General features: G+C 38.7%; 1 protein-coding gene across 4 annotated transcripts in view; it reads left to right on the top strand.

Moving 5' to 3' along the window:
• The window catches only part of LOC143877983 (uncharacterized), a 34,827-nt gene that overhangs the window by 11,821 nt on the left and 3,730 nt on the right, over positions 1 to 19,276 (top strand). For 3 of the 4 annotated variants that reach the window (XM_077380351.1, XM_077380350.1, XM_077380353.1), the window contains 5 exons: positions 118 to 624; positions 7,751 to 9,715; positions 11,009 to 11,214; positions 11,337 to 11,492; positions 12,756 to 12,990. In XM_077380351.1, coding sequence (XP_077236466.1) covers positions 118 to 624; positions 7,751 to 9,715; positions 11,009 to 11,214; positions 11,337 to 11,492; positions 12,756 to 12,990 — 3,069 coding nt within the window. Of the gene's footprint in view, positions 1 to 117; positions 625 to 7,750; positions 9,716 to 11,008; positions 11,215 to 11,336; positions 11,493 to 12,755; positions 12,991 to 18,566; positions 18,990 to 19,276 lie in introns of those variants that run through there. The other variant, XM_077380352.1, reaches the window with a different exon arrangement.

Below are 19,276 nucleotides of genomic sequence, written 5' to 3'. Positions count from 1 at the left end.
GTCTAATACTGCTCTTTTCCTTGAATTTTATTTGATTTCTGACCTGTAATATCATTGGATGCTAAACCATTCACTTCTTTCCAGTGATTTCTTATTTTATTCATGCATTTCCTGCAGTGGCTTGCAGCAGTGGAGCTTGCACTTTTAAAGGGTCGCCATCCTCTTCTGAAGGATGTGGATGTCACCATCAATCCATCAAAAGATTTAGTGTTGGTTGAAGGCAGACCATCCGATAAGAAAATCTCTACTGGGAATGGTGTTCCCAGTAGTTATGATCCTAGTCATTCTTATTTAAGTTATAAGGATGAGAATGTGGATCTTCTCTTGAATCATACCCAGTTGGGTGTTCTAAATGGTTTTTCTGCAGATCGGAACAGAAATGTGCTTGCAGAAAGTGCCAATCAGGTCTCAAATAAAGTTGGTGTTAATTTAGAAACAAGAGATAATCCATTAGATAGCGAAAGAAGCCAAGTAACCCAGACAGTTGATGCTGATTTAGTCAAAGAGGGAGGGGATAATCCATTAGAGAGCGAAAGAAGCCAAGTAACACAGACAGCAGAATTTGTTATGAACATGCTTGATGTAACTATGCCTGGTACACTAGCAGATGAGCAGAAGAGGAAGGTATCGCTTTATAACTTCACTTTCTTGTTCTGATGATAATGGTGTGTTCATGCAAACCATTACTGCAGTATATGAATTGCCTTACCAAATTTACAAATAACACCAAATTGTACAAATAACATGTTTGATTCCGTCCAAACTATGTTACGGTGATGCTTCTGCATTTTGAAAAATCTCTAGTTGAGCTTGTCGAATGTTTTAACAGGGATATGTGGAAAAAGCTTTCGTATATCTTATCTATTGTGTTTCTTATATTATTTATGCACTTGTTATTTAGAACCTGCATAAAGATCTCTGTACTATATATTTTATTAATTAATAATTAGATTATAATATATCATAACAGCACAAATGTGTCTGCTTGTCTGTTTTTCTGCAGTGGTTGCAAGTGTTTGCGTCTGGTGGTCATGCCTTCGTAAAGTTGCATATGTCTAAGTGCTTTATAACCTTTAGTTTCAGCATGAACATGTTGAAGATCTTAGATAGTTATGGCTATAATATGTATGACTACGCTTGTTTTATCTTTGTAATTCTAGTTTGATGATGTAGTTTGGATTTTTTTTTATTTGTCTTCTTTAATATCTAACTTGTGGGTAGTCCTGTCCTCTCCTCCTACTTTTAACTCAGTTATATTGATGTGACCTCTGAAATGGAAATTTTAATACAGTTCCGAGCGTCACTTGGGATCTGAAAAATGTATGTAAATAAGATTGAGTTGTTGATTTTGGAGCTCAGTCATTTCTATGGCTGATTTATTTGGGAAGAAGGCTATGGTATTATAATTTTTGTTTAATGAGAATGTGGGAGGGATATTGCTCATTTCTTTTTGTGCTTTTGGGAAAAAACTGGAACATAATTGTCCTCATCTTATTTTTTGTGTTGAAAAAGATAAGCACCGCGGGCTCAGATGGGTTTTATCGGGAGGTTAGACAACCTTTCTTGTGTCCTATTGTGAGAAGAACTCTAATGAGGCTGAGGTGCAGGCTCTCCTCTTTGACATCAGATTGGTGGATCAGAATCTGCTTGATCGGTTTAATGTTATCAGATGGGTGAGGGATGACAACTTTTTCCCCTAGAAATTTGCTAATACTGTCGAAGAGATCCCGGTGAATGGGGGTCATAAGATGGAATTTATTCACATTTGGCGTTCAGCTAATTGCGAAGTGGATCGACTCTTACGTTTTGGAATTAATAGAGATGAGATGGTTGTTTTCAATTTTCTCCTTGGGCATTTTGTTTTGTTTTCTTGTTTTTTTTCGTTTTGTTTTGTTTTAGTTGGATTTGTGTATCGAGTTGTTCTCTTCTTCATGATCTCCTTGGTCTTGTTCTTTGTTTTGCATGTGATAATAAGGACTGATTGGTTCGGACCACAACAATCAGTATTAGGTTCTACTCCTCAGCTTTAATGTGTATTAAATACTTATGCTCTAATGGAGCTTATGATCTTTCTTATATCTTAAATCTGATGTGGTGAAAAACTTCACTGGATGTTCAATTCATTTTTATGCTCCTAGAAAAAAATAATAATACTGGCATGTCTGATATTCCAATTGTGGGTAAAAGCTGTAATGACACTGTAGCATAGGTCATAACAGTTAAATCACTTAGGCCTGATTGGATTGTAAGAAAAACATTTCTGATGGAAATTTTTTCTTGGAATTTTATTTCTTTCGATGATTTAGAAGGAAATGATATGATTGTAGTTATTTTAAAGGGATATTATCATAAATTGGAGGCCTCTCAACTCAACTCAACTCAACTCAACTCAACAAAGCCTTTGTCCCAAGCTAGTTGGGGTCGGCTAAATGAATCCTTTAGAAAAAAAATTCATGAAGAAGGTAAAAGGGATATACCCAGCTCTAATCCTGGTTCTAGTTGGGTTCTTCTACGTGGATCATTTTCTTCCAGTCTATCCTATCCAAGGTTATGTTCTCTGTTATGTTCCTAGCTATCAAGTCTTTCCTCACTGTTTCTACCCATGTTATTTTCGGTCTACCCCTACCTCTTTTTACTCCCTCAATTTGGCACGAGTCACCTCTTGTCACCGGAGCATCCAAAGGCCTACGTTGGATTTGTCCAAATCATCCTAAGCGGTGCTCTCTCATCTTCTCCTCGATTGGAGCCACCCCCACCTTTTTATGAATGTCTTCATTTTTAATTCTATCTAACCTTGTGTGGCCGCACATCCATCTAAACATTCGCATCTCTGCTACACTCATCTTATGCACATGCTGCTTTTTGGTGGCCCAACATTCTGAGCCGTACAGCATGGCTGGCCTCACAGCTGTCTTATAAAACTTTCCCTTCAACTTGGTAGGGATTTTACGGTCGCACAAAACTCCTAAGGCAAGCTTCCACTTCAACCAACCTGCTCATATTCTATGGTTAACATCCTCTTCACACTCTCCTTATGTAGAATTGAACAAAGATATCTAAATATATCCCTCTTAGGTACCTCCTGTCCACTCATATATACTACGTCCTTGTCCCGCCTCCTTACATTACTAAAGTTGCATTCCATCTTTTCTGTCTTAGTTCTACTCAGTCTAAAACCTTTAGATTCCAAAGTAGTTCTCCATAACTCTAATTTAGCATTTACTCCTGCTTTGGTTTCGTCAATTAATACTATATCATCAGCAAATAACATACACCATGATCTAGCGCTCCTTAGGAAGGAGCTTTAGCGCAACCCCGAAGAGATAGAAACCGCTCCCATGACGCTCCCAACTTGTTCCTATTACTCCATCAGTTCCACCATCACCGACTTCCTTGAATCAAACTCCTCCAACTCTTCAAGGTACTTCATTGGAGCAAACACAAAGTCATCTTCATAAGGCACGGGGAAAGAAGGCACGGAAGTAAAGATGGTTAGAAATTACTTCTTTTTGACGTAATTAATTTTGAAAGACGTATATGAAGATGATTGGAAATTACTATTTTTTGATGTACTTGAATTTTGAAAGATATATAGAGAAAATATTACATACACGCACTCCCATGGTGCTCCCAAACTTAGACTCTTCTTGACCCCCACGCTTCCCCGTCCCCGCTCCTGCATCCACCCCAACACCCCCATACCCGCTTCGTGCTTCTAAGGGTGTCACCTTGGCCCCTACTTTTGTTTCTTGTTGCATTTTAACGAAATTTTTGTTATATCTCAGATAAAAATACTTTTTTTTTTGGCATTATGTATTAGTCTAATTTTTATGCAGAGAGATGGGCATCTCAGTGGTCATAAAAAAAGATTAAAAATTGCTTATCTCTTGGGCTCTCATCTAAAGTTCTTTCTATCATTAGATTTGATCATTTAATGGAAGGTTGGAGGATAATGGTTCAAGGAACGAATCTTTTTACATTTAGGTTGAGCATAGTCAGCATAGTCCCATATGTCTGACTTTTTCAAAGTATATGTTTTTTTGCGATATTTTCATAAAGCAACAAAAACTGGAAATTATCTGTGATTTTCAAAAATATTGTGTTCATGGTTATTTTTACCACGAAAATTTCACCACTTTTTTTTATTATTCTTTCTTAAAAATGCAACTCAACTCTACTAAGCCTTTGTCCCAAACTAGTTGGGGTCAACTAATGGATCCTTTAGAAAATTTTCATGAGGAAGGTGAAAGGATCTATGTTACGTGCTTATCTGGCCCCATTTGGCTAAAATAAATTATTTGAGATATTTCTTATTTTTAGATTTGCTCTCCAGTTGTTTAGGTTATGTAGGAGTCTTAGAGATAAGGGTTATCTAGATTAGGTACCTTTTATAAATAACTTGTACGCAACTTTTCTTGGGGAATAAATAAAATTGTTTGAGAAAGTGTGTCTTGTGCACAAAGGAGGATTGATCCTTCCCTCGAAGTGGATCAAGAGGTTGATCTTCCCTCTAAGAAGGTCAAATCTCTTGCGAACCGAATTGGGTTCGTAACAAGTGGTATCAGAGCAGTCAGTCCTGTGCCATGAATACATCTTTGGAGATTTTGGATTCCCCTGGGCGGTGATTTTCAGAAGATGAAAGTATCTCTTTCAAAAATGATAGAAGAACAACGACTATTTGCGGAAGGCCTGAACAAAATCAGCATGCTGATTAAGGAAATGAGCGAAGATTTCGAAAGCAAATTGAAGAAAAGACAAATGCAAAAAGAAAACAGCGAAATAGAAAAAGAGGAGAAAAGAAGGAGAGAAAAAAACCAGCCAGAAGAAAAGGTGAAAAAACTACAAAAGAGTTCGTCGCCAAAGAGCCTACCATTTCTCTTCTCACGCACAATCATCTGTGCATCAACATCCAAATCATTCTTGGAAAACACAACGAAAGAGCTTTGATGAACACCGCAATCAGATCGTTTTGAAAATGGAGTTGTCTCATCCATTGATGAAGACATACTGCAAAACAACGAGAAGAAGAAAAGGAGGGAGACGGAAAAAGACTTTCGAAAAATGCGCAAGATTTGATTTTTCAACAATTGGTCCGCAATCTCCAACCTTGAGGACAAGGTTGATTTCAAGAGGGGAGGAATGTTACGTGCTTATCTGGCCCCACTTGGCTAAAATAAATTATTTGAGATATTTATTATTTTTAGATTTGCTCTCCAGTTGTTTAGTTTATGTAGGAGTCTTAGAGATAAGGTTTATCCAGATTAGGTACCTTTTATAAATAACTTGTACGCAGCTTTTCTTGGGGAATAAATAAAATTGTTTGAGAAAGTGTGTCTTGTGCACAAAAGAGGATTGATCCTTCCCTCGAAGTGGATCAAGAGGCTGATCTTCCCTCTAAGAAGATCAAATCTGTTGCGAACCGAATCGGGTTCGTAATAACAATCTACCCGTCTCAAATGACTAAGTCTAATCTTGACACTAGTTTGGTTCGTCTACATGGATCATTTTATTCCATTCTCTCCTATCCAAGGTCATGTTCTCTGTTATGTTCCTAGCCCTCAAGTTTTTGCTCACTGTTTCTACGCAAGTTGTTTTCGGTCTGCCCCTCCCTCTTTTTACTCCATCAACTTGGCACGAGTCACTTCTTCTCACTGGAGCATCCAAAGGCCTATGTTAGATATGCCCAAACCATCTTAAGCGGTGCTCTGTCATCTTCTCCTCAATTGGTGCCATCCCCACCTTTTTACGGATGTCTTCATTTTTAATTCGATCTAACCTTGTGTGGCCGCACATCCATCTAAGCATTCGCATCTCCACTACACTCATCTTATGTACATGCTGCTTCTTGGTGGCCCAGCATTCTGAGCCGTACAGCATGGCTGGCCTCACAGTTGTCTTATAAAACTTTCCCTTCAACTTGGTAGGTATTTTACGGGCGCATAGAACTCCTGAAGCATGCTTCCACTTCAACCACCCTCCTCTTATTGTGTGGTTAACATCTTCTTCAATCTCTCCTTCCTTATGTTGGATTGAACCAAGATAGCGAAATATATTCTTTCTTAAGTTTTATATTTTTATGTATGTTAAATATTTTACTTTTCCAGTTTTTTCTCGGTATAAACCCAAAAATAAAAAAATCTTCCTGAGATATACCCTTCTTGACAAATTCCTGACACAGATATTTGTGACTATGATTTTAAAAAATGGAGCTGACCTCCACTTGGGTCTTCCAAGCTGAAGTTTGACATTAGCTTAGGACTAGCAGGTGTTGGGGCATATTAGGAGATAACAAGGGTAATGATGCCAAGCAGTGAACTGCTGGAGATTAGAGATTTTAATACAGCCAAAGCCAACTTAGCTTTATGATTAAGAATCTTCATTTGTTTTTTTTGCTAGATCATTATTAGTGGAGAAGGACTTGCTCATTACAACTTGGTGTATGAGTAGCAAGGCCCATTTCCATGGAGGCGTGCTGATTATAGAAAAGAGACTCGAGTACTTAGAGGGACTTTAGATTTCTTTTTCCATCTTGTTGGTAGGGAGGCCAACAGGGTCATTGACTCACTTGCAACAGAAGGTGAAACTGGATCTTGACTTTGTATCGAGGCATCTGCCCTCGTCCTGTAAATGTGGGCCCGATTGTATATTCTTTTCGTTATCTTCTTTTTAGTAATAAAATTCAAACAAAAAAAAATTCTTCTTTTTCGTAAAGTCTTCTTTTATTTTCAACATGAAAGGGAAGGAAGCAAGTGCCTAAAAATAATTCTTATTCATTCATTCAGCTCCTCCTGTTGAGGTTGATATACAAAGGAGAACTGGTGAACAAAATATTGATTTGGTGACGAGATATATAGAGAATGTGGATGGGGTTTAGTCTCATTATCAGGCAATCGAACTTTAATTTTCAAAATGATTTGGGATTGTTACTTGAAAAGTCTTAAATACAAGAGAAACTGTGCTGTTTTTGTGGCATGCGTAGTAATTTCTCACAAAGAAAGCAATGATTGATGAGGTTAACCTTTCTTTAATTCAGGCAAGTCAAAGGAGTTTTGTATTAGATTGGCAGGGAACCTTGGCTGAGAACTCGCCCAAGGGCGTCGACTCAGGCGAGTAGATGATTGACTCGGGTTTTTTTTAAATAGTGGTCCCATCAAATCCTATCTCACACACAAGATCATACAGTCTTTATTTTTTCATCATTTTTCTCTTATATTTGAATAAAATTGTTATCAAATACACCTCTTCTAGGATCATTGAATGCAAACATTGATTACTTTGTTGGAGTTGATAACCCTCACTGTAGTTCTATGTTGAGATTCTTTATTTGGGTACTGTAGGCAGAACTCTTTCATGGTGTGGAGTGTCACGCTTTTTCTGTTACTGATATTTATGGTTTATGGACATGATTAAGCCATCTTAAATGCTTCTAAAAACTATGAGGACATCTGTCTCTTGTAAGCGGTTATAACCTTTTCATGTGTATTTATTTCTGTGAATTATATGCATCACATGCATAGCCCTTTCTTGCATCAGGTTTTGGACACTTCACATCCAAACCCTGGTAAGATCCTTGTAACAAATTCATGGTATACGGAAAGTTCTACTCACAAGCATTGAATTTTAATCCCGGTACTTTCTCAATGGACCAATTTTTTGCCAGTTTTGTATTACTTATTTACATGGATATTCCAATTTCATCATTTAGTTGGATTCACCTACAATACATGAATTACCGTATGTTCTTCTCCAGGTTTTGACTGCTGTGGAGCAAGGAGAAACATTCACGAAAGCCTTGCAAGGAGCTGTGCCAGAAGACGTCCGCCAAAAGCTTACTTCTGCTGTTTCTGAAATTGTGCGGAGTCAAGGATTAAATTTAAATCCTGGCAATCTGATGAGGGATAATTTGGTTGCTAATGTAACAACAGATGTAAAGTCAAAAATCCAAGAAAAATTCCAAGGGATTTCAAGTGCCAATGATGGGGATAGCAACAGTCATTCTTCAGACAATATGATGAAGGGTGCTGGTCCTGAAAAAATGTCTTCACAAGGAGAAACCTTGCTGGATAGCAAGGAAATGATGAGAGAAGATTTGGCCTACCAAAGCTCTGATGATGACTTATCAGGTGAAATGGCTAACAATCAGTCTAATTTAGGAAAGCCCTCTATGCAACTAGGATCTGAGATTCAGCCTTCATCAAAATTGCAAACATCTTTAGATTTAGGTAACCCTCAGTTGGAAGGTGGTTATGGAGGTGATATGATTGCTGCTGGAATGAGGGATTCTAATGAGGCAGAGCAGAATTATGAAAATGTGGAGTTTTCTCAAGATAAGTCTACAGAAGCTTGTGTTGAAGAAAGTGGTCCAGAAAAAGGAAAAACAAACCATCAAAACAGGACTGAGCATGAAGTACCATCTTCAAATGTTCTTCTCTCTCCTGAGCCCTCACTAATGGAAAAACAAGGGAATGATATCCAAAAGAATGAAGACAAGAATGTGCAGGCTATGAGCCAAAGTTCCAGTGCCAAAGCTGATGAACCATCTCCACCCCTATCATCACCTTCTAGCCTCCCATCAATCTCTGTTTCTCAGGCACTGGATGCCCTAACAGGGTTTGATGACTCCACCCAAATGGCAGTTAACAGTGTCTTCGGTGTTATAGAAAATATGATAGACGAGTTTGAGAAAGAAAACAACCCAAGTGACGTTGGGCAACAAAATGAAAATGAGGATGCAGAATCTACCATTGCCTCCAATGAACCTCCCGTCAACAGCAAATATGGGTCTGAAAATAAGGAAAATACTGAGGATGGATTAAGCATACAGTCTGATGTGATGTGGTCTTACGATAATCCCGTAAATAATTCCCTCGAGGAATGTGCTGAGCCACACCAAAATTTTGGAGATGAACTGGGTCGTAATAAGCCCATGAGCAACCTTAAGACATCAGTTATGGACAACATTGGTAGGTCTCAAGGAAATGATATAGCCAGTAGTCAATTAGATATGGAAGACAAAAATAAGCAGGAAAATTTAATTGATTCCACAGGTTTTACAGAGAATTCAAACGGTGTTGGACATGTACAGAGTTTTCCTCTACAAATTGCTGTAAATCCTTATGGTGGTTTACCATACAAAGAATCCCTCCACAAATATTTTCCTTCAAAGATGTCAAATACAAAATTTTTAGATTTAGATTCAACTACAGATCTATTCCTTGAATACTTCCCGGAAGAAGGCCAGTGGAAGCTCCTGGATCAACTGGAGGACCCTCCAGATTCTATGTATGATGCTGAAGCTCCGGAGGGAGTTAACAGAGATGATCAAAATATTCATTCACCGCTACAAGTCAGTGTCGGGGAGAGTATTCTTGAGCCATCTTATGTAATATTAGATACTGAACTTCAACACCAACCAACTGAAGAATGTGACATATCAGATGATTTAAAAAACGAAGATAAAAAAGGTGACCAGCGTGAAGCAACCAATGATGAAGCTAGCAATGAGGGGGATAGATTTTCTGGTAAAAAAAGTGAGACTGAGAAAGATCATCATCAACTTCTTGGAAAGAATATTCAATATGCTGATTTGGATAGCTCAGTTACCCGAGGTTCTTGCTCCAAGAAGCCTGAGACAGCAAATCTAAACAAGGACAGTGCCATGGTCGGCGCTGTTACAGCTGCCGTGGGTGCATCGGCTTTACTGGTTCACCGTAATGTGAGTAATCAAATCCGCTCAGAATCTTATACCATCAATTTGCTATCTATTTCACTTATACTTTTAATTTAGTGCTGCTATCTATTTCACTTCCTTGTGGGAAGTCGTACTTATGTAAGAAGGGGCATGTTGTCTGGAGGAGTTATCTATCTGCTGATGTAAATGCGTCTTGTTCCCCATAATATTTGATATGTTGCCTATTTGTCTTCCAGTTTTCAGCTAGTTCCACATCCACATGAAATAAGCCGTGTACTTTTACTGGACACATCATAGTATTGGATAAGAATTGCCATGCTTCTTTATAATTTCAAGTATGAAGTATGAACCATTTCCTTTTCTTTTAATTTTCTGGATTTCTTTTCTTTCTTTAAGAAATTTGCTCCACAGTCCACACCCAACAATAGCAAATAAACTAATAAAGTGCTTCTCACTGGCAAGTGAAACCTAGTAAATCAGCATTAGGAATTCAGAATTCTAACGTGTCCTTGAAGGAGGTTCAGGTGGGACCATTGGGGATATTAACTGATCTAGGTATAAATTGATTCCTCCTAAAGATTCCATTTCAACTGGAATTTGGATCTCTCTCAATTCAAAGATCCAAGATTTGAATTGATGGTGTTTCATTGATTCCTCCTAAAGATTTCATTTCAATTGGAATTTGGTTGTTTGTGGTTCAATCTCTATTTGGTCAAAAGGGTCCAGCCTTTTAACTCCTAGGCACTACCTCATAGATGGGCACTATTTCCATTTCCAGTGGCTCCATCTCTGTGTTGAGTTAAGTAAAGACTGGCAACCTATTCTGATCGGATACCACAGAACTATGATCATAGACCAACCTCACTACATAGTTTCTATATCTGTCTCCATTTTTTTTTGAAAATTATGTATCTGTCTCCATTATCGGCTGATTCTAAACAAAAAAAAAAAAAAAACAGAAATAACTACCACTACCACCCCTCAATATATTCCTCAGGCTCTTGTTTCACTCATTTGATTGTCTTGATTTGGACAAAAGAAGTCCGGCTTACTTCCTTGGGTCATAACTGCAGTCTTCTTAAGAATTCTGGCTTATTTTTGCCTGGGATTTACTCAGTTCACTGCCGCTCTGTTTGATCATTCTGAACATTTCATAGTTAATGCACATTGAATTTCTCTTTTCATTTTGCTTGAGACCACCACACTCTTGGAGCCCTTCCTGTAAGCTGCAGTGTTTTGCTCAATAATGTTTGTTGTTATCATTAGAAAAGACAAAGGCTTTTTGCTCATGCTCTACTGGTTTGATTTGAACCACAGGGTAAAGACAAATGCCATGAAACTACTGAAACTTCATCTATTCCTATCAGCGAGAAAAGAAATCCACAAAAGGAGCATGATAATCTTGAAGAGGCATTGCAGGAGAGGAACCAAAACAATATTGTTACTAGCCTTGCCGAGAAAGCAATGTCGGTTGCGGGTCCCGTAGTGCCTACCAAGAGCGATGGGGAAGTTGATCAAGAAAGGTCAGGTTCATTTGCTTCTATGCTCATTATTGTTCTATAATTTTTTAATCATTTTCTCTATGGAATATTGTTTTGCATTTGTATTTATCAAAATTTTCAAAGCATTTTGGTTGTACATGCAGGGTGGTTGCCATGTTGGCAGACTTGGGACAAAAGGGTGGAATGTTGAGTTCGATTGGTAAAATTGCATTACTTTGGGGTGGTATGCGTGGTGCTATGAGCTTAACTGACAGGCTTATCTTGTTCTTGGGTATTGCTGAGCGTCCCTTGTTTCAAAGGTAGGTGAAGTAGGAGATTCCTTGTAGTTGACTTCATTATACATTGGCTTTTGTAATGATATTTCATATTCATAGGGAAGCTAATGTAGTTGTGGACTCATTACGTATAAATTCAGTTGACTTGTTGGTCTTTCTATCCCTTTGGTTGTGGTTTGTATTGTAGTCTGGAGGATGTGATATCATATTCTTAAGAACTTTTTAATTGACAATGCTAGACATGTAACCTTACTTTTATTATTTTGACAAATGGAGTACACTTATTCATTATGTTGTTTTCATGGAACAGTTATTCTATTGGATTCATTTACTACTTTGCATTCATTCATTTTTGAAAGCATACTATATTCTTTGGCTGAAATTCATATCTATCTTTGAATTCAGGTCTCTGTGTCCTGGTGTGCGCAGGTCCCGATTTCAGATTTAATGTTTGTTGCATCGGGTGAAACATATCTATATGGATATAAGTAGTGATTAGTGTTTCATGAATCATGTTGCTTCATTTGTGGAAAATGCTTCTCTAGTAGCTTCATTTAGAACTTATCTTATAGGCCAATTTGTAAAATGTAATAGATCGGACTGGGAGCATCATCAATTTAAATTATAATTGTCCTTTAACCAATCAAAATAGAATAAATTATCAATATATTGATAGATCTTTGCATCATCATATTGTTTTATTTGGTTAAACCATTTAACAATCAAACTTTCAAACTTCATCTTTTTTAGCCATGGAACTTAACCACCTATGAACTAATGTACTTGCCCTCATCCCTAGAGACGAACACACACACACATGTGTGGTCATACCCTTGTGTCTCCGTTTTCAAAAAGCAGCAGATTCATTACTCTTTGCAGAATTATTGTTATCCAGTATATTTTACTGTATTTTTGCATCCTCTTAATGCAAAGATGCCCCACACATTCAAGATTCAGGATGCTAACTTTTCCATGTGCAACAAATTTTGGTATATTCTTTAGCTTTGCTGGTTCTTCATTCGTATTTAGCTCCTATATTTCTATGGGGCACGATATAGGGTGGGTAAACGTCGTTTCCCAACTGAAAGTAAATGGCCTTGTGCAGCAGGGCCAATATGGGCCCACACACATAGAAATTGTATGTGCCAACCATTATCTCTTGTAAAATGCTGTGCATCTCCCTCCCTTATATTTTGCTTTCCATTTATGACATTTTTATAACCAAGTTATTATTGTGAGCTTTAAAATGTTTTTGCGTTTTCAAACTTGTCTATCTTTTCTCTCTAGGATTCTTGGGTTTGTCTGCATGGTGCTGGTTCTATGGTCACCATTGGTCATTCCACTGCTCCCAACAATTGTGCATAATTGGGCAAAGCAACGTTCGACTGGTATTGCTGAATATGCTTGCATCATAGGCCTCTACCCTGCTGTTATGATACTTGTTATGTTATGGGGAAAAAGAATCCGGGGATATAGCAATCCACTTGAGCAATATGGGCTGGATGTGACATCATCACCAAAGGTATTATGTTTTATGCATGTCATTCTACATGAGTCACTTTATGTAGCAAGTGAGGCTTTCAGATTTAACCAGTGTTTAAAAACGCGGATGTGGCGCGGAATGCGGCCAAGAAAAATCCTTGTCGACTCGGAGCGGACGCGGGCAAGAAATTTCTTGGCAGCATAAAAGAGAAGAAGAACAATATTCTTTTGAAGAAATTTATGAAAAAATGACAAAAAATAAAAAGAAAGACCAATGGTGAAGAATCTTACCTGGATTCTTGTTGTGAATTTTTACGGAACATTTCCATGATTTTACAACATTTTGGCTGAAATTTTGTGCCGAAATCGAAATGTCTCAGTTAGGGGTGTCAATGGACCCATACCGTCTGATGGACTATCCAAATATGAAATTAACTGGACAGGACCTAGACACCCTACTGGAATCCATGCACATATTTCGGACCCTGATCATAGGATCTGAAAAAATTATCCTGACAACCAGTAAAAGCCCACATGACAGTCCGGAATCCGATATATATATATATATAGTCAACAGTTCCTGCGCTCGAGCTCGGATAGCTTATCTGCGCTCGAGTGCAGGAAACAAGGGTGGGCCCACATTTTTTTGGTTGATCGTAAGCATTCATTTGAAAGGCCCCATCATGGATGGGATGTGTACCAAAACTCAGCTCCATTGGATCATTTTAGGGTGTCCATTTGTGGGTGAGAAAATGGGGTGAGAAAATGGACAGATACTATTTGTCCACAAATCCGCCCATTTTCACCCCACAAATGGAAGGGTTAGGTTGATCCAATGGAGCTGATTTTTGGTACGCACCCCATACATGATGGGGCCTTTCAAATGAATGCTTAGGATCACCCGAAAAAAGTGGGCCCACCATGTTTCCTCCACTTGAGCGCAGGAACTATTTCCTCACACACATAGATATATAAACAAACACACACACACACACACACACACACACACACACACAGAGAGAGAGAGAGAGAGAGAGAGAGAGAGAGAGAGAGAGAGAGAGAGAGAGAGAGAGAGAGAGAGTTATCTGCGCTCGAGTGCAGAAAACATGGTGGGCCCATATTTTTTGGGTGATCCTAAGCATTCATTTGAAAGGCCCCATCATGGATGGGATGTGTACCAAAAATCAGCTCCATTGGATCATCCTACACAAACAATATCTGTCCATCCCCCCCCCCACACACACACACAAATGGACACCCTAAGATGATCCAAGGGAGCTGATTTTTGGTACACACCCCATCCATGATGGAGCCTTTCAAATGAATGCTTAGGATCACCCAAAAAAGTGGGCCCACCGTTGTTTTCGGCACTCGAGCACAGATAAGCTATCTGCACTCGAGCGCAGGATCTATTTTCTCATATATATAGCAGAAAAGAAAAGGAGAGACTTATTTGAATTTCTCCCAAAATTCTAATAGAATTACACATCACTTTTTTTGACTTTTTTTAACAAAGGCACCCATTCAATCCACATATTTTCAATCCTACCCCCTCCTTTATGCTTTTTAACAATGGCACCCATTAAAGCCACATAATTTCAATCCTCTCCCCCTCTTTTATGCTTTTACTAATCCGTAATTCAAATAATTCTCTCATTTTCTCCTCTGCAATATAGTATAACTAGTAAAAAAACCCGTGCGATGCACGGGCCGACAAAGAACTGTACGGACCACATCATAGGTTGATCCAAACCGTCCATGTGATGGAACACAACATCAATAGGTTGTGCCCGTAAAATCATTTCCATAGGCTGATCCTAGCCCTCCAATCTGCTCTGTTTGGTTGCCGGGTTTTTTTTGTTCCTGGGAGTTATGTGGGAGAAAAAAATATCCTGGGAGATAGGTGGGAAAAAAAAAGTCCTAGAAGTATCCTAGTAAAATAAAAATCCCATGTTTGATTGACCGGATTATGGTGGGGAAAAAAAAACCTTTGTTTGGTTGCTTGAACTGTTGGGTAGAAAAAAATTCTTCTCAAGCTTATTTTTGGTTCCTGAGTTTATTTTTGTTCCTGGGGTTATTTTGGGATGGGATGAAAAGGCAATCATTACAAAAGTGGGATTAAAAAAAACACCACACAAGCAATCATTACAAGAGTGGGATTAAAAAAAACCTAGTGCTAAAAGGCAACCAAACATGGGATGGGACCAAAATTTAACTTACTCTCCCACATAACTCCCAGGAACAAAAAAAACCCGGCAACCAAACAGTGCATAAAGGTTTCCATAATTTGTTGTTCGTTTGAAGGTGCCCGGAATTTGTAAATATTTTTACAGGTGTGCGGAATTCGTAATATCCTCAAAAATTAATAAGGAAAAGTAGTTTTTTCGTGATTGTCATATTTTGAAACCTCTTCTTTGTAGTTTTTTCCGTAATTGTCATATCCAGGTACCTGTTGTCTGTAATTTCCCTCCCAAACTTCACTACGCGATGATTATTATTGCTAGCTTCTTTCTTTAAGTATTATTGCTAGCAACCTTTCAAGAAATAGTATTTCCGTGCAGTTTTTCATCACATCTAATAAGACAAATCTCTGAATACGTACAATTGCAAAGGATGGGCGAGACAGAGTGTTTGGAGAAGGTGGCTAGCGAACATTCATACCTTTTTTACCCTCACATAGATAGTATGTACCATTGTTGTAAATTCCGTTTCGTTTCGTCCATTCCGGACGAAACGAACCGGTTTCGTTCCAATTCCGGAACGAAATTCCAAAAATTTCGTTCCATTTCGGCCATTCGGATGAAATTTTCCAAAATTCGAAATTTCGTCCGGAATGGACGAAATTCTCCATTCCGGCCGGAATCGTGCATAATGGCTAGTTTGACTGGATTTTGCAGATTTTACAACAATGCCCCTGGAACGGCTCTTTTTGGTTTTTGACAATTTTAACCTCAAAATGTGACTGTTTATAGCTGTTGGGAAGGGTATTTTAGTCATTTTTAAATGCACAATCAATTAAAAACTCTATAAATAGCCTTTTCCCTACCTTCTTATCCTCCACCTTCACATAAGTGATTCTCCTTCTTTCTCTACTTTCACTTACATTATCTATTCTACTAAATTTCCTACAAGTATACCCTCTTCTTCAACTCAATCCAAGTCTATTTTGGAGCAAAGGGAAGGCATACATTCAACTTACCACTACAAGAAGTCAAGAACTATTTCCAAAGGCTTATTTCAAGTGAGTGAAGGCTATTTTTTTCTTCTTCTCTTCAACTCAAGTTCAACCTCAAGGTTCTCTTTATTTCTTTCCATTTCCTTTCTTTTATTTCTTACTTCATTTGTCCCCTTCTACTTCATTTTTTTGTAATTTGTTTCAATTTTCTTTCTTCTAATTCATTTTCCCCCTTCTTCTACTTCATTTCAGAATGAGTGGGTCGGGCTCGGGACCTTCTGCAGGAGCATCCTCTATTGGTTCGGCACCCGCTAGATCGGATGACCCGGCATGGGCTTACGGTACATTGGTTCCGGGTAAAAAAATAAAGTAACTTACATATTCAGTGGCAAAGTCATATCGGGTGGAGGTATAACCCGCTTGAAAGAACATTTAGCGGCTGTTCCTGGTGAAGTAGCATCATGCAAAAAAGTGACTGAAGATGTAAAATACCGAATGAAGCAACTTTTAGATGCAAAGAGAAAAGAAAGGGCTAGGATGAGCCTATCCAGAGCAGAGGTTGGAGGTTTTTATGGCACACCAGACGAAGAAGAAGAGCAGGATGAAGAAGACATTGGCACACAATTGCCTCAACGAAGAGGTAAGGAAGTTCTTGTAGAACCGAGTGGTACAAAAAGGAAGAAGAAGGGAATCACAGGAGGGATTAGGAATTTCTTTGCACCACGAACAACCCCTGGAGCCCAGCCAAGCATTAAAAGTGCTTTGGCTACCAAAGAAACAATGGATAGAGCAGACATGGCCGGTTGGCATGCTTTGCTACGATGCCAATCTCCCTTTCAACGTTGCCAATTCACCTTTCTGGCAACCTATGTTTGATGCTGTGAATGCCGTGGGTTCGGGTTATAAGGCACCTACTTATCATGCTTTAAGGGGTTCCATTTTGAAGAATACAGTGGATGAGGTAAACAACTACTTGGAGGAGATTAAGATGTCATGGAGATACATTGGTTGTAGTATTATGGCAGATGGATGGACATACACCAAACAACGTTCCCTAATTAACTTTTTGGTGTACTGCCCTAAATGAGTCATATTCCTCAAATCCGTTGATGCATCTGGCATAGTGAAGAATGTCGATGAATTATACAATATCTTTGAAAAGATTGTCGGAGAGGTGAATCCGGAATATGTGGTGCAATTTGTAACTGACAGTGAGCCAAGTTACAAAGCTGCTGGGAAAAGACTAGAAGCCGCGTTTGGTACATTCTTCTGGACTCCTTGCGCAGCTCATTGCTTAGATCTCATCTTGGAGCATCTGTGCAAACCGACTGTATTTCCTCACATAGCAACCACAATTGAGAGGGCTCGGACGATTACAAAGTTCATCTACAACCATGGAAGCCTCTTGAATTTGATGAGGAAGAAGTTCACAGGTGGGAAGGAGTTGTGCCGCCCTGCTACAACCAGATTTGCTAGAAATTTCATTAGCATACAAAGTCTGGTGTTAAATCGGAAAGCACTTCAGCAGATGTTTGTGTTTGATGAGTATAGTACTAGTAGGTTTGTCCAACATCCACTGAGTGAAGGGGTAGTTAGTACTGTGTTGGATAAATATTTTTGGGACCAATGCAAGTACATTCTAAACATCAATGAGCCTTTAGTGAGAGTGCTGCGTTTGGTAGATCGGCAAGACAAACCGGCGATGGGTTACCTATATGAGGCCATGGATAAGGCCAAAGAGAACATCAAGGAGAGGTTGAAGAAAAAATCAGATTACATGCCCATCTGGAGGATCATCGACCAAAGATGGGATAGGCAACTCTACAGTCCCCTCCATGCAGCAGGATATTTTCTTAACCCTGCTCTCTTTTTCACTCCTACCTTCTCTAAGCACAGTGAAGTAACCAGAGGCTTGTTGGCATGCATCACTCGACTGGTACCTGATGAAGCTACACAAGACCTCATCACCAATCAGATTGAGGATTATCGAGAGGCTAAGGGTATGTTTGGAATGAAGCTTGCAATCCGCAACCGAACGAAGTTGGGACCAGGTATATTTGAGTTGTTTGTTTAATTAAGTATAATTCATTTTAACTTTCAGTTTCTCAACAAATAATGCTTTACTATTTGTTACTTTACAGTTGCATGGTGGAATTAATTCGGAGGTGACGTGGAAGAATTACAGACCTTTACGATCAGAATCTTCAGTCAGACCTGCAGTGCGACTGGGTGTGAAAGGAATTGGAGCACCTTCGAACACATTCACTTTGCAAAGAGAAATAGGTTGGAGCATCAGAGATTAGATGACTCGGTGTTTGTCTATTACAATCTTAAGTTTTGAGAAAGGTATACAACGTAATATAATGTTTTCAACTTTCACCTCATTACTTTAAGCTTTTAAGTTTAACCTTTGACATTAAACTTAATGTTTTCCTTTTCAGGGACTTGTTGAGGAAATCATCTACCACTAGTGACCCTTTGAGCATAGACCATCTGGATGTCATGATGGATTGGGTTGCAGAAGAAGAAGATGTCATATTCACGCCGGAAGACATTTGGTGGGAAAATCTTGAAGCACCTACTGCTGTGGTTGGGGCCGGGGACGACGACGGCGACTTTCTCATGCCTCTTGAAGAAGATGTCCCTACTGGTGGTCCAAGTGGTGATGACGGCGGCGACGACGACGAAGAAGACATTGAGTATGATCATCCGGGTTATGATGACTGAGAGTTGTTGCTACTAGCTATTGTCTATGTTTCACTTTCATGTATCTCCTTTTTTTTATGTTTTTCTATGTATCAGACTATCAGTTGGACTTGTGCAAGACTTTATGTGTTTAAGTAATGAATATGCCTTTTGCGACACATATTTTGGATTATTTATTAGTTTTTCATCTTTTTCTATTGATTTTTTATTTTTTGGATTTTTCTCATATTTTTTAATATATTTTTTGTGTGAACGAAAAGTTTCGACCGAAATGCACCGAAATGACCGAAATCCCACCGAAATTTCGTTTCGGTGGCCAAAACGAAATGGCGACCGAAACGGAATTTACAATTAAGGTATGTACAGATATGTGGGGAGGGCAAAAACGGTAAAAATCATCCACATTGACGTGTTAAATGGACAAAATTCTCTCATTTTCTCTTCT

Source organism: Tasmannia lanceolata, unplaced genomic scaffold (assembly GCF_043159265.1).
Source record: "Tasmannia lanceolata isolate RefF3 unplaced genomic scaffold, GAP_Taslan_0.1 ptg000005l, whole genome shotgun sequence".
Lineage (NCBI taxonomy): Eukaryota > Viridiplantae > Streptophyta > Magnoliopsida > Canellales > Winteraceae > Tasmannia > Tasmannia lanceolata.
Note: the sequence above shows the minus strand (reverse complement) of the source record. Positions and strands in the feature narration are given on the sequence as shown.